Source organism: Phascolarctos cinereus, unplaced genomic scaffold, assembly GCF_003287225.1.
Source record: "Phascolarctos cinereus isolate Bilbo 61053 unplaced genomic scaffold, phaCin_HiC Scaffold_4;HRSCAF=312, whole genome shotgun sequence".
Classification (NCBI taxonomy): Eukaryota; Metazoa; Chordata; class Mammalia; order Diprotodontia; family Phascolarctidae; genus Phascolarctos; species Phascolarctos cinereus.
The window spans coordinates 683,218,987-683,241,053 of NW_027555847.1; the positions used below are offsets into that span (position 1 = coordinate 683,218,987).

A 22,067-nucleotide genomic window follows, 5' to 3' on the forward strand; every position below is an offset into this window, starting at 1 on the left:
AGCCCGGGCGTTCCAGAAGTGCGGTGGGCTGCCCTGGGAGCCGGGCTTTCCAGAAGTGGGGTGGGCTGCCCTGGGAGCCGGTGGGCTCCCCTCTCTGGAAAGCGCCAAGCAGAGGCAGGGGTTCCACCTGTCTATTTGGGAGACTCTTCTGAGCATGGGTGGTATCAGATGGCTGCTCAGGTCCCTTCCGGTTCTGAAGTTCTGTGATTCTAATATTTTAGACAGGTTCTATCGCTTCAGTCTCTTAAACTGTGGCATCCAAAACTAAATACAATGCTTCAGAAGCGGATTATCATCTCTGTTTTAGGCCTTGTACTTCAGACTGCATTAGCCTTTTGTGCCTTATGCCACACTACTGAATTCTATATACTCAGCTTGCAGTCAACTAAAAACACCCAAGTCTTTTTCACATGAACTGACATTCAGAAATCTCCTCCCATCTTGTACTTGAACAGCTGATTTGGGGAAAAAAATCTAAATATAGGACTTAACACTTACCCCTAATAAATTTTACCTTGTTAAGATTCAGCTCACAGCGTTCTGGTCAGGCAAGCCCTTTCTGGATCCTCATTCTGTCATCCCAGATATTAGGCTTTCCTTTCCATTTTGATGTCATCTGCAAATTTGGTAAGCATGCTATCTATGCTTTCAGCTAAGCTGCTGATACAATATAGACCAGAACAAGGCAGAGGGCAGAGCTTCGCAGCATAACACTACGGGTACTTCCACTAAGTTGATACTGAATGAATGTTCTTTAGCTATATAGGGCTAGTCAATGCCTTCTGATTCCTCCTTGACTTCTCTGCTGCTGTATACACTGCTGACCACCCTCTACTTCTGCATGGATCTTCAGGATGCTACTCTCTCCTGAATCTCTTACTTGGCTCACCACTCCTTTTCAGTCTCTTTTTGCCAGTTCTGCACCCATGCAATGCCCCTTAATACTGGGTGCACCCCAAGGCTCTGTCCTGGGACTTCTCCTCCTTTCTCTCTATACTTCCTCAACAACCTTTTTGACTCTTAAGGGTTTAATTATCAGTTCCATGCAGATAACTCTCAGATCTATCTGTTCAGAATAGTCACAGTCTCTTTCCTGAACTCTTGTTTCACATCACAAATTACTGATTGGACATTTTAAACTGAGTATCACAGAGATATCTCTCTCTCTTTAGAAAATTTTTTAAAAATTTATTCTGAACAAACCACAGACAAAATGGATATTTCCAGAAACATTGCAGAATAAAGAGGACTGTCCAGGAGACTGCAGATCTCCATGGTGTATAGCTTGTTTTTCTTTTTAAGTATAATCATAATTTCTGTAGCTTTCAAAGCTGCCCTGCCTATCTGTGCTTCCTTCTGTTCTCTGAATTAAAAAACAAAACAAAACAAAACAAGCAAAACTGCCATACCTCAGTGGGTCTCTTTTGTTTCGTTTTTTTCCTATCCCTTCCCTATTCTCCCTTATCCTCCCACCCTCACCTCACACTGACAAAGAAAAGTCACAGTAACAAATACGTACAGTCAGCAAAACAAATTCCTATACTGGCTGTGGATCAAGATACTTGTTTTATTCTGCAGCTGGAGTGCATCATCTCTTTATCAAGAGAGGGGTGGCATAATTCATCCTCATCCTCTAGATTCTTGGTTCATGGCTATTTCAAGCTCAACACAACCAAAACAGAAATTACTGTCTTTCCCACAAACCTTCCCTTCTCCTGAACTTCCACCATTCTTCCAGATCCCCAGGTTCAAAACCCTGGTGTAGCCTGGACTCATCATGTTCCCTCATTTCTGATAATGCAATCGGTTGCCAAATCTGGCCATTTCTGCTTCTACAACATCTTTTGAATCTCACTCCTTCTCTCTACTCACAATCATCTCTTTAATTCAAGCCTTCATTACTCTTCACCTGAACTGCTGCACTGGCCTCCTCACTGGTCTTCGTACATCATATCTCCCCATTCCAATAGGATCCTCCATATAACTGACAACAATGATTTTCCTTAAGTGCAAATGTGATCATATTAAACTTCTACTCAAACTCCACTGGCTCCCAATACCTACAAGATGAAATATGAGTTCTCCTGGGTTTTAAACCCTTTCACAACTTGGCCCCAACTTCTCATTCCAGGATCATTATGTATTACTCTTTCTTCTCCCACTCTTCTGGTCCAGCCAAATTGGTCTTCTCTCTCCCTTCAAACATGGCGTTACACTTTCTGTCTCTTTCTTTGAGCCTTTGCTCTGAATGTCTCTTTTTCCCCACAGCCTGGAACGCAATTCTGTCTTCCTTATACCTCATAAAACTGAAGCCATTCCTGATTCCCTCAACTGCTGGTGGATCTCTCTCCCTAACTACCGTGTATTTATTCTGTATTTCTTCTCTATGACGTATGTATGTGCGTGTTATCTCCTGTAATAGGAATGAAAGTTCACTGGAAGGAAGGATCATTTCATAGTTTTGTCTTTGTATTTCTGGCACCTAGCACAGTCCCTGGAACACAACATACACTTAATAAATGTCTCCTGCTAATCTGTCCCTCTGATAACACTCTCAAAAGCAGCTGAGGTTAGTCTGTCATAACTTTCTTAGTGAGCCGATTTTGGCTCTTAGTAGCTAACATTTCTCTTTCTAAGTGCTCATCAAACTGCCACTAAGTAACACTACAGAATCTGTCTGGAATTGATACTATGCTGACCTGTATACAGTTTGCGGAATACTCTTTCCCTTAAAAAAAAAATAGGGGCAACATTTCCCCCATCCCTAGCCTTCCAGTCTCTCTTCCATTTTCCCTAAGTCTAATTCCTCAGAGATCACAATAAATAATCCTTTAAGTTCTTTTTCTTTTTAAACACTCAGAATAATTCCTCAAGATCTAGAGGCTTGTCCTCATTTACAGAACCATATTTCCTCAGACTTGGAAGGGACCTCAGTGGTCATCTGGTCCAACAGGAACCTGGATAAGTATCCCCTCTGAAATATGCCCAAGTGGTTAACCCATCTCTGTTTAAAAAACTCCACAGAGAATAAAACTGCTCCTTTTGGATTCATCAGCTATTTTCGTTGTGCACAGGTAATAAATGAATTAAAAAATGATTCGTGAAAAAATAAAACCTCTCAGAGAAGAGGAATTCAAAATTACGTAGTCCATTCTACTTTTGAAAAATTCTAATTTTAAGAAATTTTTCCTCATCTTGAGCCTAAATCTGCCCTTGGGCAGCTCCTCACCAATGTTCCAAGGAGAACAAATCTAATTTCTTTTCCACATGACAGCTCCTCAAATACTTGTGGACCACGATCATGTCCCTTTCTCCTGCCCCTATACCTGCCACCTTCTGTTCCTGTGCCTGGTCTCCCCCCATCACTATCCTGCTCCTATGATTTCTAGCATTAGAATCTCTAGGTGCTGTCTCACTAGCTCCTTCTCCATCTTTTTCTCCAATCCTTTCATCTTACTCTTCTTAATCAGATGATCATTCCCTATCATGAAGGGGGGAAAATAGCTCCACTTTTTTTCCTTGTCCCTTTAACATTACACCATCTTTCCTAAGCAGTGGGTCTACCCTTTCTCTGAAAAAGCTTTTTTTCTTTTCTCTTCTTTTTTGGCTAGGCAATGGGGTTAAGTGACTTGCCCAGGGTCACACAGCTAGTAAGTGTTACTATGTGTCTGAGGTCATATTTGAACTCGTCCTCCTGAATCCAGGGCCGGTGCTCTACCCACTGCACCACCTAGCTGCCCCAACAAAGGGCTTTTTTAAAAAATGCTTTCTTCGGGGCAGCTAGGTGGCACAGTGGCAAGTACTATACCTGTCACCTTTTTTTCTCCAGGTTAACTATCTCCTATCAAGTTGTTACATGGACATTTCCTCTTCGAATCTGAGAGAGGTATCTGGGAAGCTGTATCAGACTTTCCCCCCCTCAGTCTCTTTAAATGCCCCCTTTTCTTTTTTACTGGAAATATTAATAATCATATTGTCAGAATTTCATTCTAAGAGCCTTCTATCCACTCTAGAACTGTCTCCCCTTTTAAGAGTCTCTGGTCTTGAGAACATAACTATTTTCTTGTTGACCTTTTTGAAATCTGTTCTCCTAACACTGTGTGCGTCTGTTCATGTTTGGCATTCCCCTATTTGCTATAAACCCGAAGATGTCATGGCCCCTTTCTCCCATCTTCTGGTACTTCTGCTTCACAAGCAGTTCTCCCTGGTGGCCAAAAATCAGGTTCAGAGTAGTAGTTTCCCTTGCTTACTGAGAAAAGAAACTACTAACGAGATAAATTTACCAGATGCTCTGCTTTTAGCAAAATGAGTCTTCTACAGAATCACAGACTTAGAAAAGACCTCAGAGACCATCTAGTCCAACCCTTACTTGAATAAGAATCTTCTAACAACTTGCCAGACAAGTATCCGTTTTTGCTTTAAACCCTCTAGTAAGGGGCAAAGTCATTACCTTACAGACTGCCTTACTGGTTAGGAAGTTTTTCCTTGCATCAAATCTAACTCTGTCTCTCTGCATTGCATCTCCCCATTGCTTTTAGGTCCTTTTGGGGCTGAGCAGAACAAGCCAATTCACCTTCTGCAGCCCTTTGAATACTTCAAGACTGTTACCATGTCACCCCTAGAAAAAGAATCCCCAGCCCTCTCAATCCATCCTCATGTGGCATGATGAGACCTTTTACCATCCTAGATGCTTTCCTCTGGATACTCTCCAGCCTATCATGCCCTTCTTCAGCGTGGTACCCAAAAGTGAACACAACACTTTACTGTGGTCCAGACAAGGCCAAGCACTTTGAACTGATGACTTCCCACACTTAGGCCTGAAGCCTTGTTTGACATCAGGGTTTTTTGGTTGCCTTATCATTCTTGACACTCACACTGAGTTTGTAGTTCACTAGGGATCCCCAACCTTTTTCAGATGATCTCTGCGTGAAGTTAATTTTGTTTTTCAGCCCAACTTTCCACTCTGACCTAATGTTCTAGCTTGTCAAGGTCTTTTTAGATCTTGACTGCCATACAACATGTTAGCTATTCTCACAGCACTGTGTTTTCTGGAAATTGGATAAGCATGTTAACTATGGTTTTATCCAAGTTATAGATAACAATGTTATATAGCACCAGGCCAAGCACAGATCCCTGTAATCTCCTCCACTAGAAGCTTCCTATCAAGTGAACATTAAACTATTGATAACTATTTTTTGAGTCTGGCTACCAGTGTCAAATTCACTAATTACCTACATTTTTTCATCTCCACAAGAATAATACAATAAACTTTACCAAATGTTTTGCCAAAATCAAGGTAAACTCAAGGAGATTAAAGACAAAGAAAATATTCATAAGCAGCACTTTTTGTGGTAGCAACAGCATGGAAACAAATTGAGTGCCCACTAATTAGGGAATGACTGAATGAATGGTGGTATATGACTGTAATGGAATACTATTATGCTATAAGAAATGATGAATTTAAGGAACTCAATGAAACAAAGGAATATTTGTATGAATGGATGCAAAGCAAATAGATCAAGAGATCAATGTAAACTGTGATCCGACAATGTAAATTAAAACAACATGAAAAGGCGGCCAGACACTAATTAATTGTAATGATTGATATTGGCCCCAGAGAAAACATGATGAAACATTTCCTTCCTCTCTAGGATGAGGAACATTATATATGTCACATACAATATAAGACATGGCAACTGATTTTGCTTAACTGTTTTCCTTTGTTTTGAGGGAGGGTTCAATGTAGGATGGTCATATCAGTCTGTGTGTATATAAATATGGATGTATATAATATATTTATATACATAAATGAGCACATTTTTCATATACACATATGTATGTGCATATAGTTGTGTATATGCAGTGTGCATATATTCATATGTGTAAATATACATTATATATAATATATAAGTAATTATCTTGCTGATGGAGCTTATTTGGGCATAACCTACCTTCAGAAAACCAGTTCAACTCTCTGGGCCTCAGTTTTCTCAACTGCAAAATGAAGGCAGTGGACTAGATGACCACCAAAGTCACCCCAGCTTTCCATCTATGATCCTGTTATCCTATGACCTATTCTTGATAAAAATCATGCTTGCTCTTTGGGATCATTGTGTCCTTTTTCTAGAAGTTTACCTTTAGTAATATATAGTATATATACACACACATATATATACATATATATGTGTATATATGTATATATGTATGTATATGTATATATATACATATAGGCAATCGAGGTTAAGTGACTGGCCCAGGGTCACACAGCTAGTAAGTGTCAAGTGTTTGGTCTCAGTCTGGATTCGAACTCAGGTCCTCCTGACTTCAGGGCAGGTGCTCTATCTACTGCGCCACCTAGCTGTCCCTAGTAATATATTTTATGGTCTTGTCAGGACTCAAAGTCAAGCTCAATGGTCTCTAGTCAAGCTCCCCAGCCATTGAAACTCTATTTTCTTCTTTAAAAAAAAAAAATTGGGACAATTGCCCTTCTCCAGTTCACTCCCATTCTCAACCACATCCACCGGTTCTTTGAGTGTTTGGATATGTAGTGTATCTGAGTCTGGTAACAGTGATTTGAACTCAAAGGCAGTTTGTAGTATAGTCTAGAAAGCATTTATTAAGTACCTACTATATGCAAAGCAATGCACTAATTGCTAGGGATAGAAAAACAAAACAAAAAAGTCCCTGCCCTCAAGAAGCTTATATTCTGCTGAGCTTTGAAGGAAGCCAAGGATTCTAAGATGTGGAAGTAAGCAAGGAATATGTTCCAGGCAGGGGCAAAAATCTGTGCAAAAGCACAGGGGTGGAAGATGGAATGACACATTTAAGGAACAGCCAGTAGGCTAGTTTCACTGAAATATCAGGTCAGTATCAGGGAGTAACAAGCAATAAGCTGGGAAAGGCAGGCTGGTGCTAGGTTGTAAAGGGCTGTAAATACCAAGCAGGGCACTTTTTACTTTATTCTAGAGGCAACAGGGAACCACTGAAGGTTCTTGAGCAGGAAAGTAGTATTGTCAGATAGTGCTCTAAGAAGAATATTTGGGCAACTGGGTGGATGGATCAGAGAAGGTAAAAACTGGAGGCTAAGCTAATAGCTATGAGGCTATTGTAATAGTCTCAGCGAGAGGCCTGAACTAGGGTGGAGGCTGTTTGAGTGCTCCGAAAGGGACACGTGAAAGCTATGTTGTGAAGGCAGAATTGGCAAGATTTGGGCAATTAATTGGATTGGGGGGAGGGATCGAATAAGAGTGAGGAATGAAGGATAGTGGAGCCCTTAACAAAACAGAGAAGTTTGGTGGAAAGGTGGGTTTAAGACTGCCAGTGGGAGATTCACTAGGTAGCTGGTGATGTGGGATGTTCAGGAAAAGACTAGAGTTAGAAATATAGATCTAGGATAACTAAAGTCACAGGACTTGATGAAAGCACTAAGAAGTTGTAAAGAGAAAGGAAAGAGGGATCAGGAGAGAGCCTTGGAGATACCCATGGTTAGACACTGAGAGAGGCATAATGATCCAGCAAAGCAGAGTAAAAAGTGGTCAGACAAGCAGGAGGAAAACCAGGAGTGGAGCCTGTCACAAAAACCTAGGAGAGAGAAAGAATCTAAGAGGAGACGGTAGTCTTACATTCTGGTAGATAAAATGTTAGAGAAGTCAAGAAGGATGGGGACTTTTAAGAAAAGGACATTCATTTTTGCAATAAAGAAATCATAATCTTGTAAAGAGCGGTTTCAGATAAGAGGTAAAGTTGGAGGGTACTTTGCCAGGAATTGAGAAACAAGTGAGAGAAGAGGAAGTTGAGTCAAGTCTAAATCTTTTTTCCTCAGGATTTTACTGTGAAGAGAGGCAGCCTGGGACAGTATAAAAGAGCTGGGTTCAAGTCCCCACTCTGACACATGATGGCTGTGTGACCCTGAGCAAGCTGCTTAACCTCTCAGGATTCTGGACACTTCCTTAAGGCTAGAAGTTGCTGAGAGGGTGTCAACCTGCCTTGGTAGATGGAGTTTCCCCACCTGAGTCGTTCCTATACCAATTAAATTGGATCACAGGCCCAGTCCCCATCCCTTTGACTACAGAAGGGTTAAGAGATGTGGGGTCAATGACTTTAGAAGATGGAAGTCATATAATGGTTTTTATGGAGAAGGGGGCAGTTAGGTGGCGCAGTGGACAGAGCACCAGCCTTGAAGTCAGGAGGATCTGAGTTCAAATCCAGTCCCAGATCAAACACTTGACACTTACTAGCTATGCAACCCTGGGCAAGTCACTTAACTCCAACTGCCTTAAAAAAAAAAAAAGAATGGGAGAGACCTGAGAATGTTTGTCAGCAGTAGGGAAGGAACAATTAATAGACAGATTGAAGATTCTAGAGCAAAGGAAACTGATAATCACTTATTTCTCCCACCTTTTATTGCCATCCTAAAGCTCTCTACTATGTTTCTAAACCTCATGCAGTTCTAAGCCCCAGAATCTCAGAGCTGGAGGGGATCCCACAGGACATTTAGTCCAAACCATACCTATAAAAGAACCCTGTGTACAATACCCCTGCCAAGAGGTCACTGAGCTTTGGCTTGTGGAGTCCACTTATTCCCAAGGCAGCCCATTCCACATTTTCCATGAACAGTGCTATTCTAGATTTTTTTTTAACCTGAACAAGACATGTTCTTCCACTGCTGCATTCTAGTTATGTATCTTCAGTTCAGTTGTTTTTTAAGTCGTGTCTGACTCTTTGTGATCTCATTTTTGGGATTTTCTTGGCAAAGGTACTGGAGTGGTTTGCAATTTCCTTCTTCAGTTAGTTTTATAGATAAGGAAACTGAGGTAAACTGGGTTAAATGACTTGCTCAGGGTTATGTAGCTAGTAAGTGTCTGAGGCTGGATTTGAACTCAGGTTTTCCTGACTCCAAGCCTGGCGCTCTATCCACCGCATCATCTAGCTGCCCTAGTTATATATCTACTAGAATGTAATTAGGGGCCATATTCCATTTATCACTGGTTTTCCTCCAGTGCTCGGTACAAGTTAGATACAATAGGTGCTTAATAAGTTTGTATCGAATAAATGAAAGTATCTCCCAAACCACTAAGTCTTGGGGATTCTTATGAAGTCATATTTACATATTTGTGTTTAAATTTCAAGTTCACCTTGCTTATTATGCACAACCTATATAATGACACAGATATCTGAAGTTGTGAACATTGTTTCTGGTCCTTTTATCTATGATTACCTCTTAAGAATAAATAGGGTACATGTCTCCTTATTTCCAGGTATTCTCTATAGCGTCTAATTTTGCCTATTCTATCTATTTTTTGAACTCTTTCCTCTCTGTCTCTAATTACAGTTTAATGCCCTCTTACTCAGGCTGCCAAGCATGCTCTTCCTAGTATTCATAAGATGCCCTCCATCCTTAGGCAAGCATACATCATTCTGATATTGTGAGTCATGAAGCAACAAATCTTATTTTTTGATACCATCGACATAGACAGCTGTTCACTTTCAGTATCCTCCTTTCTAAAAGCTTCATCATTTAATTAAAAGTAGTGGTTAAAATCCCACTCATGGCTCCCCAGGACCTTCATTTTACTGCTCAGGGCTTCCCAGTCCTTATAGATGTTTTATGGCAGCATAATTCATCCCCACACAATCGTTACGGGGATTAGCTGATGAATCTGATGAATTTCACAAGGTTCTTAGCTTCTGAATACACATTCCAAAATGACAACATATCTAAATGGCTGTCAGGGGTGCAAAGTCACTCTCCATACCACCAAGCAGGGTTACACATCTCTTCCTTCTATGCCCAGTAGATTCTTTCCTCACACATCCTGGCACTCATACATCTTCTTTATTATTCCAAAGAGCACGAGACACTACTTTTGCCTCAAGAGCTCCAGATCCATGATCCAGATCCAGACCCACCAGAAGAACCTTACATGTAGCTCCAACAATTCCATTTTTTCCCTTTCTTCTCAAGTGGCATGTACTTCCATTTACCAACCTCGTGGTTTAGAGCGCTGATCTTGTCTACAGTCCTAGAATGAGAGGGCTGCATGAGAGAGAGATCATCTAGACCAATCCCCTCTTTTTTCAGAAGAGGAAATAGGTCCAGTGAGGTTAACTGACCTAATAATAACAGCTAGCATTTATAAAGCTCTTTAAAGTCTGCAAAGTGCTTTAGAAACATTATCTCATTCTTATCCTCGTAACAACCCTGGAAAATAGCTACCCTCATTTTACAAAGGAGGAAACTGAGGTAGATAGAGGTTAAGTGACTTGCCCAGGGTCACACAGCTAGTAAATGTCTGAGGCTGGATTTTAACTTAAGACTTCCTCACTCCAGGCCTAGTGCTGTATCCAGTGTGCCACCTAACTGACTTATCATCTTCTTATTTTTTCCCCCAAACCCACCCCTTTCCTGAACTTCCCTATTTCCAACCTAGGACACCAAGTTAAGTTGACAAGTCAACCATCCTTTGAGTCGCCCAGGTTTGCACCCTCAGCGTTGTTTTTGCTACAATGTATAAGTGCAGATGCCTGGTTAGTCACCTATATACCCCCTTCGGGAATTCCCTCGCCTTATTATTACAGATAAAAGACAAACTGCTTTCATTTGCCTTTAAATCTGCCTTCACAGCCTTGCTCCAGTTTGCCTTTTTGGTAACACATTCTTCTTCTACCCACAGGTAAGGTTTTGGCTTATTCACTATTGCCAGGACACAAGATTCCACATCCCTCCTCCAGGCCTTTACACAGGTTCCCCCACACCAGAAATGCTCTTCCTTTCAACAGTACCTCTTTAAACTCCTCACTTCCTCTACGGCTCAGCTCACATGTCACCTCCTACTCAAAGCCCTTCCTGATCTCCTCACGTTTGATCTCTCTCCTCCTGACTGATCTTGTTTTGTGTGTACTTATCTGTGTCCATGTTATATTCCCCAAGTAGAATGTGAGCTCCCTGAGAACTCTTATTTTTGACTTCATATCCCTAGTGTCTAGAGACCATCATGTCCAACCTCCTCATTTAACATAGGAGCAAACTAAGGCAGAGGCAGTGAAAGGACTTGCTCTGGGGCACACAGCTAGATAAGTATCTGAGACAGGACTTGAACCTTGGTTTTCTGACTCCAATTCTAGTGTACCACCCACTATACCCCCAATGCCTCTTCTATTATTCCTTAAGCACACTCAGAACAAGGGAGTCTTAAGGGACCCATGAACTTGTCTCTTTAATATTTTAGTAACTGTATTTTGATACAATTGGTTTCTTTTACTGTTTTATACATTTAAAAACACTGTTCTGACAACAAAGCCTTAGACCAATGTGAATGTTAACAAGCATAAGGCCCACCTGGAATATTCCAAATCACTTGATTCTTCCTGCCTGTTCTCTTTGATGCTGGGCTCCTGCTACCCGACCAAAGCCTGCCACTGAAGCAAAACTGACCTCATCACTCGCCTATGAACATACTAGATGTGCTTCTGGCTCTGTGTCTTTGTTCACAGTGTTTGACTTGCACTAGAATGTCCTTCCTCACTTCTCTTTTGATCTAAGCCTTACACAATCTTCCAGGTCCAAATGTAGCCTTTTGTCTTCTAACCCCCCAGGCAAGAGCAATCTCTCCCTCTGAACTCCATGACTGTGCAGCCTGCTCACTTGGCACTTACTAAAAGCTACTCTCTTTCTGCTCCCTGTCCTGTGATCTCATCACCCCTATCAACGCAGACTGGCACCTAATTACAGTCTTAAAACAATCATCTGGGGACGATGAAAAGTTAAATGACTTGCCCAGGGTTACACAGCTAATACAAATCAAAGGCAGGACTTGAACCCAGATCGATCCTGACCCTGAGGCCAGCTCTTGGTCTACTACACCACACTGCCTCTCATAACCTCATTAGGACGTTATATTTGATTTCCAAGTAACAGGAAGACATTGCAATGTGTTGAGTAGTGATGCGAGGAATGACCTATGTTTTAGGAAAATCTCTTTGGCAACTATGCAAAGGATGGATTGGAGTCTAATGAGAAGGCTAATGAGGCTATGAGAGGCTGTGGGGTTCTGAGGGAGAGATTGCTGTTGGCTTGGGGGTTAGGGAAGGCTTTATAGATCTCCCTGCCTCAAGTCTCCCTACTCCAATCCATCCTCAGCACAGCTGCCAAAAAGATTCTCCTTAAAGCACAGGTCATTCTTCATGTCACTACTCAATGCACCACAATGGCTTCCTATTACTTTGGAATCAAATATAACCTCCTTTGTTCAGCATTTAAAGCTCTTACAACTTTGCCCCTTGCCATCTTTCCAGTCTTTTAACACATTACTACCCTCCACAAACTCTCTAGTTCAGTCACAAATAGCCCGTTTGCTGTTCTCCACAAAACACTCCATCTCTTATTTGGGTTCCTTTGCACTGGCTGTCCCCCGTGCTGGAATGATTCCCCTTACAACCTCTGACTCTCAGACTATCCCTGCTTCCTTTAAGACACAGCTCTTGCAAGAAGTCTTTCTAAATCCTCTCAGAAGCTAGTTCCTCTCAGGTTATTTTCCATCTAGTCTGAATTTATCCTGTACGTACTGATTTACATAGATGTGGTCAGCCCCATTAGAATTTAAGCTGTTTGCAGGCAGAGGCTATTTTTTGCCCCTTTTTGTATCCTTAGTGTTTAGCACAGTGCCTAGCACAAGGCAGGTGCTTAATAAATACTCGTTTGTTAATTGCTATTTTAATTAGTATTTATCTTTATGTTATACATCCTACTTCCTCAAGAATGAAAATTCCACAGGAATCATGTCTTCTTTATTTCTTAGAGTGATTAGTAGAGTTTCCTGCAAATAGTGGGTGGCAGTATTTACTGTTGCCAGCAATGATCATGAGGGAGGGACCAGTCATGACCAGTGTAGTAAATGGACACCCCCACCTTCCGCTGGTGGAGTCTGCTCTGCCACTGGAGAGTTGGCAGAAATGCTCACGCTGCTCCCCATGAGCCCTACCTTGAGCAGCTTTTCTTTTTTGCGACGCCATTCCTCCCACTCATTAACAATTCGGCCCCAGAGAATCCAAGTGTCTTCCTCCAGGTGGCTGAGGTTGGAAGAGGCTGAGGAGCTAGAGACCAAGGAAGAACCGCTGTTTCGCCGGGAACCGTTCATGGAACGCATCGACTTGGAGTCAGCCTCCAGAAGTCTGGGGGTGGGAGGACAAAGAGAGCACAGAAGCAACCGTCACCATAAAACTGTCAGACTGCTCTCTCTTTCCTGGGCACTGAGTGCCATGTTCCTAGTGGAGGGCCTCGGGCCTCAATGAGTCTTTTGGTTCCTACCAGCTAGCCTTTGCCTGGGTGGGCCCATACGTGCAGCTCAATGACAATGCAGTTTTAGGGGCCCTGTTCAGCAAACGAGGAGTAAGAAGTGGAGAGAGATGCGGTAGCTATTGCAAGAGCAGCATCCGAGACCCCTAACATCAGGTCAGTTCAATCCCAAACCACTAAGGTCCGAGTCCTATCCAGTCTCCCAATTCTAATGCTCATTTTATACCTCCCCACAATCTCCCCTCACCCCAGGACTTTCTGCCTCTCTCTCCCCCCGCCCCACCCTCAATCCCTTGAATCCTCCCTTTCTTCATGTGTCTGCCTTGAACGACAAGTTTTTAAAGGCCAAGAAATCCATGCAGGATTTTGTGTAATTCCTAATATAGCATCATCTACAATTTGACCCTTTAAGAAATACTTTCAGGTTGGTAAAAATGACAGCTCTTTTTCCAGGCCTTACTTAGGAAGCAAATGTCATTTTTTTCACTCACCGATTCTGTTCCTCTAGTTTGGCCAACAACTCCAGTTCATCTGGGCTGAGGTTCTCAGAATCTGAGGTGGGGGAACAAGCAGGGCCTGAAAGGGCCTCATGGGAAGAGGAGTCAGGGCTGAGGGCTGGGCTCGCCATGCCGGGAAGGCTCAGGGTCTCAGGGACGTTCATCAGAAACGGTTATGGATGGGGGAAATTGAAGGGGAAGAGAAGAGATTCACAGGAGGCTCAAATGAGGGAGGTTACAACTCCATCTGCAGTATGAGAGAAACACAGGTTTAGTTATGCAAAATACTGACCACATAGTGTGTTCTCAATAAATCTTTGATTGATTTCTATCCACATTCTCCCCTGACTCCTTCAATTCTGTCTACATCAATGAGTTTACCAATCACATCTTTTCAGCCCCATACAATTAACAACATTATTTGCCTTTACTCACTGACCAATTAACCAATTCTCCCAATCCACCACTGCCCCCTTGCCTTCTAGCCAAACCTACAAAGCTAGCCAGCATCCTTCCCATTTTCAGAACTTGACTCCTCTACATGACTCTATCATTGAAGGGGGAAAGATCAGAATGGATCCTTAGGGAATAAAGAGGGTAATTTCCTGTGACACATAGGGTCACGGATAAATTCTAAGCAAACAGTAGACAACAAGACTTGATTTTTGAATATTCAAATTACCAAATACAACTCAACAGCATACCCCCCAAGTCTTAACAATACCCCATAGTACTCCATACCAACAATATTCTATAGTACTTAAGGTTCCTGCCAGAACCCCACAATATACCACAGTGCTTACAGAATGCTGAAAGAATTCAGGCACAGTGCCTAGAGAATATGGGCCATTAATGCTATGGATGCTACTGCTTCTGCATTCCTTCCTGATCACCCCTGTCCCCCTCACAATGCTCTCCCACCATACTGCTCTCCAAGCTGAGCATCTGATAGTTCTCATCTCATTTACTAGAGTGTGCTATTGGCACTGACAGAGGCAATTACCACTCACCATTAATTATGTGGCTGTTTGTTAATGGGCCAAAAAAGTCAGTTTTTCCTTAGCAGGGAGCCCAGGATTGATCAAAGCACTGGCAATTTGTCCTTTTGGTTATATGGGCCAATGTCAGATGGCTCCTGATCTCATTCCCCAGTCACTCCCCCATACCCAGTGGAACTCTTGGGACTCTGCATTGGCACTCCTGATGAGCACCTACTTAGCTCTCACCTATTTAGTATCAGGATCCCCATCTACCTACTTTTAAAGACACTGCCTTTTCACCTCCTGTTGGGAGGCATAGGTAGAATGGTCAAAATATACTTTCTACCAGATAAAACACACAGGTAGTACAAGGCTCCAAGAGTCAAGATATGGGGGGGGGGGTGCCTTGGCATGCCTGGTACTGCTCGGCTTAACAAATCCTTTCTCTTTTCAATAGGTAGGCTTAGGGATCAAAGCTTTAGAGTACATGGCCCAATCCCACAGCTCAGATACAGCTCTGGGAAATGAACTGATGTTACTGCTCCTGCTTAGCCACATTTACCATGACTGAGAAGGTAGCACACCTGTTCAATATTACCAGAAAGGGAATTGATGAGGACTATGGAGATAGGCATGAGAGCCTAGACTCCTGATTCCTTCATATGCTTCTTCCATTATACCGCATATTGCTTTTTCCTGCCCCAGTATTATGACAGAAATGCCCTTGCCCTTCTCTGTGGGAAGAAAAAGAATCAGTCACACTTAGATGTCTAAAACAGGTCGAAGGTTCACCGATTCCCATTCACCTTGTAGGAAACTCAAAGAACTTCCTTCTGTTCTCCCCACAGCCTCCAAATGTGATGAACAACCTGTGAAGCAGCTCCCTTATCAACTACGAAGCAAAGTAAATTATTTCTGGAAATGCCTCTCTCTCAGACTCCCCTTCCAGCTGACAGTCCCAAACAACAGGGCCAACCTTACCATTCTATCTACATCTTTGCCAGTATACTGACCCTCCAGTCCCAGAAACAACCTACCGATGAGTCCAAGGGAGTTGTTTTGACTCAGTGAAGTTGACTTCAGCCTAACTGGGGGTTAATCATTCTTAAGATTCTGACAACGCAGTCCACTCAAGCGCTTCCTGAGAGAGTCAAAGTCTGCAGCTGGGGCTGGAAGGAATTGAATTGTGAACAGAAAATGCTGAGTCTAAAGGATTCACCCAAAAATTTAAGGGGAAGGGAGGGAAGGAGAGAGGGCAAAATAAGTGCACAACGGAGATTTCCAAACTAGCTGGAATTATGGAATCATCATAATTACTGCCTAAATTTGTCTGAGAGGAGCATACAACAGACCACATGTGGCCAGTGGAGATAGAACTAGGACTCCTCTGCTCCTTTTTTTTTTTTTAAACAAGGAGGGGCATTGAGGCTGAAAAGGTAGAATGAATAAAGAGGGCAGAAGAATTGTTCCAATATCCTTAACATCAATTCCAGGAAGAAAACCTACGAGTTCCGATTCCTTATTCCTTTTTCCTACTCCACTACATCAGATAAGGTGAGGGGATAGCCTGGACTTGGATTTCCAAAACAAAACTACAGTGGGAAATTACTAGAGATCAGCCAGGTGTTTCTCACATGAATGAGTAGTTTTTGCAGAGAGTCAAAATTATTAAGCAACATCAGTCTGAGATTTGCAAACTTAAGGACAAGATGTTCATTAGACTAGTATGAAATTCACTTCCCCACCACTTTCCATAAAATCCTTGCTGCTTCTGACCCCTTAGCAATCTTCCGTTCTGCTTGGCCACAATGCCTGGGCACTGGAAAAATCTTCTATTGGCTATGAGACACATCCCTTCTTGACACTGCTATGACTGGCCTCATCCTGAAATGATATCACAACACCCTTACCCAGAAATAGCTTAGAATAGAGTTTGAGCTACTGACTTTTTTGCTATATATTTCATATAAGATTTCACCCTTCTTCAAAATGGCATCTCCTTTCCAGAAATATAGTTATTTTTTCCAGATCTTTGTATACCAACAAAGCAAGGAGAGTTCTCTCTGCCAAGAAGGAGCAAGGAACCCAAATTTTCCTCCCTGTGGAAACATTTTATTTCAGTTCATGCTCTCCAGCTTCTCCACCCTCCCACCTGAGTTCCCTCTTCCTCCCCCCCATCCCACACCACGTTCCCAATCTCCCACTTATGCCTGTATAACAGCTGTTTCGGTCCTTAAGAACACAGACTCCTTCCTAGTGCAAAGACTCCAAAGGGAAACACATTTTCTAGATCGTCTAATATAACTGTTAGCCTTTAGAGCATCAATATACACCAGGCATTTCCTGGATGATAACTGACTTCAATCTACAGAGAACAGTCTGATAATCCTAATAAAATGTGATACTCTTTTTCCTGGGCACTACTTTTCCAAAGAAACAAAAAAAAAGTTTTCCCACCCTCAGGATGGCAAAATTGGAGGCTCTGCTCCAACATAAACACAAGTCATTTCAGAATTCAGTCACTGGTCAATAGGAACTCTATAACAGTGTAACAATGGAAACCTTTCACTGGATTAACAGAACCTATTTCTATCACCTCAATTACGCTGCTCTACCATCCTATATCTATTCAACTTCTATCTCTCTCATTCATTTTGGGAAAGGTGTAGAAACTTCCTTTGGACTTCCACGGTCAAAGCGCATACTCTGTTTCCACAGTTTCTGGCTTCTCTCATCCTTAGAAAAGGGTGAAGCTGGAAGGGAGCTGACAGGTCCTCTAATCTGACCCCCTCATTTTGCAGATGGGGAAATGGACCCAGAGAGGAGAACGATAGTGATTAAAATAACTGACATTTATATAGTGCTATAACTTTACAAGCTCCGTTACACACCTCATCTCATTTGATTCTTGGAACAATGCTGGGAGGCAGGCACTCGAGGGAGAATAACCCCCATGTTACAGATAATGACATTCCCCTCAGAGAAGCGAAGTTACTTGCTGATAGCCAGACACCTAGCGTCAGAGGTGGAAGCTCTCTCCTGACTTCAAATCCAGTACAATTCCTAATAGATCACAGCATTCCTTGGGAAGGAATTTGTCCAAGGTTACAAAGCAAGTAAGTGGCGGAGCTGGCACTTAGATCCGTTTGAGTTAGCACTGCAAATTGCTCTTTCTCATCTTATGCAGGCTCTCAATGCCCAGTGGATGTTCCTTGTTTGATGATAGATGCTGGTTCACAGTAAGCTCTTATTATTATTTATTATAACTATTAGAAGTATTAGTAATAACAGAAGCAACATATCCAAGGTGCTGATGCCTAAAGAGAAGGACTGTCATGACGGGAACATTCCACCTGACCTGGAAAGTAGGCTTCAATCCACACCTTGCAGGTTTTCTGCCTTTGTGACCAGTTCACTGTTAGGTTAATTAATTCTGTGTTGCCTCAGTTTCTTTCTGAGCATGAGAGAAAGAATGAACTTGTTAAACCATGACAAAAGCAGGGAGATGATGCATTGGTATCCAGCAAGGGTTCCTGGTTCCTTAAAAATCCAGAACCAAGGAGTCGGAAGAACAGATGATATTCTCTTTCATTTTCATGGTTTGGTTGGAAGTAGACCTTTAAGAGAAGCTTTCCTCAAAGCCTATAAAAGCCTTGATGGGAAAACAATGAAGGGGGCAGATCAACTCATCTCTTGAGAGTTCTCAGAGGAAAGGGAGACAGATTAGTCCAAATGCTGGCCATCTGACCTTTCTGCTTTTTGACTTGAGGTATAGTTCTTACAACCCAATCTACACATTGGGTTCTACATATCATGTAGGACCTACATATCATGTGAGTCAAATAATAGCTGAGGCAATATGGCATTCCAGAATGAGCATAAGATTTGGAGTTAGAAGACCTGGGTTCAAATCCTGCTTTGCTTGGATGGGGGGGGGAAATTGTGCTACTTCTTGAAGCCTCAATTTCCTAATTTGTAAAAAAAAAAAAAATGAAGGGAGTCTCTCCCAGCTCTAAATTCTATGATCCTATGACACATACTTGTCACAGTGGTCCTATTCACAAAGTTAACATCTTTTTTTTCTTCAATGGACAGCTTTTCAATTTGGTGTCAATCTGAACATAGTCCAGAATGCTGTACTTTAACAAGGGAACTTCAAATCCAGGTGCTACTCTTTCTCAATGGCACATTCATATTCTTAACTTCTACAATCTCTGTGATGCCCTCAGCTCCTAATGGCTCTGGAGCTCTTCCCCAACACTGCCTATGAAGGTGAAGCTTTAAGTATTCTACGATCTTAGCTCCCTACTTCATACAGTGAAAAATATGATACCCCAGGAGGCTGTTGTGCTTTCAAGAAAACAAATAGAGATTCATCCTTTCTTAAGCTCTGAACAGGCCCTTTCCCAATCTCAACTTGTTCTGGATTTCCTTGTATCATCACACAGGACAGACTGACCTAATCCCTCAGTTAGCTGTTATTCCTGCCAGTTCCATTTCAGGCAAGATTTCTGATCAGCCACAAAGGGTTAACTAAGGAGACAACCCCCCCCCCCCATATCTAAGTATAGCAGTAACACAGGTTTTATAGGCTTCTATTTTAGCTACCTAGCCATCTATCACGTAGGATAAGTTCAGTGATGGAATTGAAATGGTCCTCCTTCCACACTCTTACTGATTTCCTCTACATTGAACATAAGATAACCTGGAGGGAAGAGGAGACAAATACACTGTCACCTTGCTGTTGTTGTTTTTTTAACTTCCACAGTCTGATGTCCAAAATGGGCCAGAGGACCCTAAGAGATTACACTGGAAGAGACCTTAGAGCCTGCGAGCCTAAGCCCATCATTTTAAAGATGAGGAAACTAAGGCTTGGAGAGGTGAAAAATGACTTATTTAAGGTTGTAGAGCTAGTTGGTAGCACAGCTGGGATAATTTGAACCCAGGTCTCTCACTACAAACCTAGCACTCTTTCTACTGCACCATGGAAGGCATAAGGAAAAGGGAACAGTAAATATTTGTTGGACTGAACTGAATTTAGGGCAGGGCTCAGCCCTGGGAATTCTCAATAATTTTTCCTTCCATTTTTCAGACCAAGAAACTGAGACACTGAGAGAGGAAGGGTTTGCTCAGAGGTGTAGAGAGTCAACAGCTTGGTCACCCAAGGAGCCTCAGGCTCCTTCCTTTGTTAGTGCTTCACAGCATTTTCCACGAGAAAGTTTGTAAAACTGTTTCCTAACCTGAATGATAAGGTCAGGACTCTAAAGTTCGTCATGTTCATTCTCACAATGGCCCACCAGGAATAAGAAGCAACCTTGCTGCTGTCAAACACTCCAAACTGTCCCTTTCATCCTTCCTCATGTCACCTCACCAGTTCTATATGGCTGACTTGACTCTATCTAGCCAGCTTTCTATGCCAGTTGCTAACCCACATGGAATTCCTTCCAAATCACCCCACAGCTATCCACAGGAGCTCAGGGGAGCCCACAGGTCAAACCAACTGCTCTGGCACTGTCCTCTTGCCAGAAAGCAGAAACTGGGATAGAGGCAAGATGACAGGCAGTTAATGCCACCTGGAAAGATGGAAACAGATAGCTTCAGACAGAACAGTAAGCTTTCTTCTTCTAAATCTCAACCCAGCCCAGAGGCAAAAGAAAAATGAAGTGACCTATTCACTAATTTTTTACCCAAGCCTTCTAGTACATTTTCCTTTCTAAAAAAATGCCTCAACAAAGAGATGCCTGCTCTTGGCAGCCTTACATCCAACCCCACTGTGCCCCAAATGCCACAACCTATTGAAGATATTTCATTCTGACAAAACAATCCAATCAAAGGTGAGAGACTAGATTCTTGCTATCAAGGTGCGCCCCAATTAACAGCCACAGAAAGGGTGAGCAGACTAATGCCATCTGAAGGTCGGCATCATCAGATGAAGTCAGGATGCCACCCAACCAGTCTGGTCAGCCCTTAAGACTAGCAACTTATGCACCTCCTGCAGCTGAACACACTGAGTTAGTGGGCTGGTTAAGCAATGTAAATTGGGATGTATGCATTGGAGGGGGAATAGTGCTGATTCACAGAATCGCAGAGTTGGAAGGGACCTTCGGCATGAATTGGACTAGATGACCTCTGAACAGAACTCTCTGCCACGACATTCCCAACAAGTCACCACAGAGTCTTTCTTTGCCTGATTTTGGTTGACAAACCCCCTCTGCTTGCTTCTCCTTGACCTTTGCCTTTTTCCAAGTTTCTTCTCAATACCCTCTGCTCCTCACCTCTCCAGGTACCAGTATGGCCTTAGGTACTAGAGATCAGGTCATACCCCCTTCCCTATACTGTACCTCACTTGTACTAGGATCAGCCTAGGAAGTCACTGGTCAAACTCCAGCACAGCATAGGACTTCAAGGCTGACTTCTAAGGCAGGTCTCAATACCTTACAATTCTGGAGTAAGGATCAGAGGAATTCTAATGATCAGGAAAAAAAATGGGGTGAGGACAAGGAAAGGGTTTTGAGTAACATCAGTGCTGGAAAGGACCTTAGAGATCTTGCTATCATAGGATTTAGAGCTGGAAGGAATCTTAGAGAACATCTAGTCCAATCCCTTCCTTTCACAGATGAGAAAACTGAGATGCAGAGAGGTTAAATTACTTGCCCAAGGACACACAGGTGGTATAAGATGCAGAGTCTGCATCCGAACCCAGGTCTTCTGGTGTTTTTTCCTACTACAGTATTCTGCCTCAGCCTAAACCTGAGGTGAGAGAAGTTAGGGAGAAGGGAGAGCTCCCCATGCCCTTTGAAAAGGCCAAGAGCAGGAACACACGTACGGGGTGGTAGCTCTTCCAGCAGCCCAGGACAGTTTCCTGCACCCAATGGGTGCAGTATCAGTCAGCCTTTGGCTTTCTACCCCAGCCCCCTTTTTCCCCCCAGGGAGGGCTGGGATCTGCTGGATATCGGTGGCCGGACTCCTGGGTCCTGTGCCCCAAAACCCCACGCTTGGGAATAAGATGGGGGGGAGGGATTTTAGGCAACTTCCCAGGGCCTCCCCCTTCCCCTTCCGCATTTTGCAGAAGGGAAGGGAGGAAGAAGGGGGAGGGGGGAGGCGGAGAACGAAAAGATCCCTGGGTTTGGGCACCAGAGGACCTGGGTTCGAATCCCTTCTCTGTCCCTGGCTCGCTGTGTGACCTTGGACCAGCCCCTTCCTCTTTCTGGACCTCAGTTTCCCCCACCTGTCAGACGAACCCCACAGTCTCCGAGGCCCTGGATGGGAGGGCGCCTGATGGAGGCGGGGGGCAGG

At 43.0% G+C, this 22,067-nt stretch overlaps 1 protein-coding gene across 14 annotated transcripts in view; it reads right to left on the bottom strand.

The window, feature by feature from the left end:
* EVI5L (ecotropic viral integration site 5 like) overlaps nt 1–22,067 on the bottom strand; it is a 65,643-nt gene that overhangs the window by 40,967 nt on the left and 2,609 nt on the right. For 9 of the 14 annotated variants that reach the window (XR_002322634.2, XM_020978107.2, XM_020978103.2 and 6 more), the window contains exons 2-4: nt 15,809–15,940; nt 13,786–14,038; nt 12,981–13,170 (exon numbers count right to left, since the gene is read on the bottom strand). Coding sequence is in view for 12 of the 14 variants with exons in the window: in XM_020978107.2 (XP_020833766.1) it covers nt 12,981–13,170; nt 13,786–13,955 (360 nt within the window). In the remaining 2 variants the exon portion in view is untranslated. Of the gene's footprint in view, nt 1–514; nt 617–12,980; nt 13,171–13,785; nt 14,039–15,355; nt 15,595–15,808; nt 15,941–22,067 lie in introns of those variants that run through there. The other 5 variants (XM_078154222.1, XM_078154220.1, XM_078154221.1 and 2 more) reach the window with 4 other exon arrangements.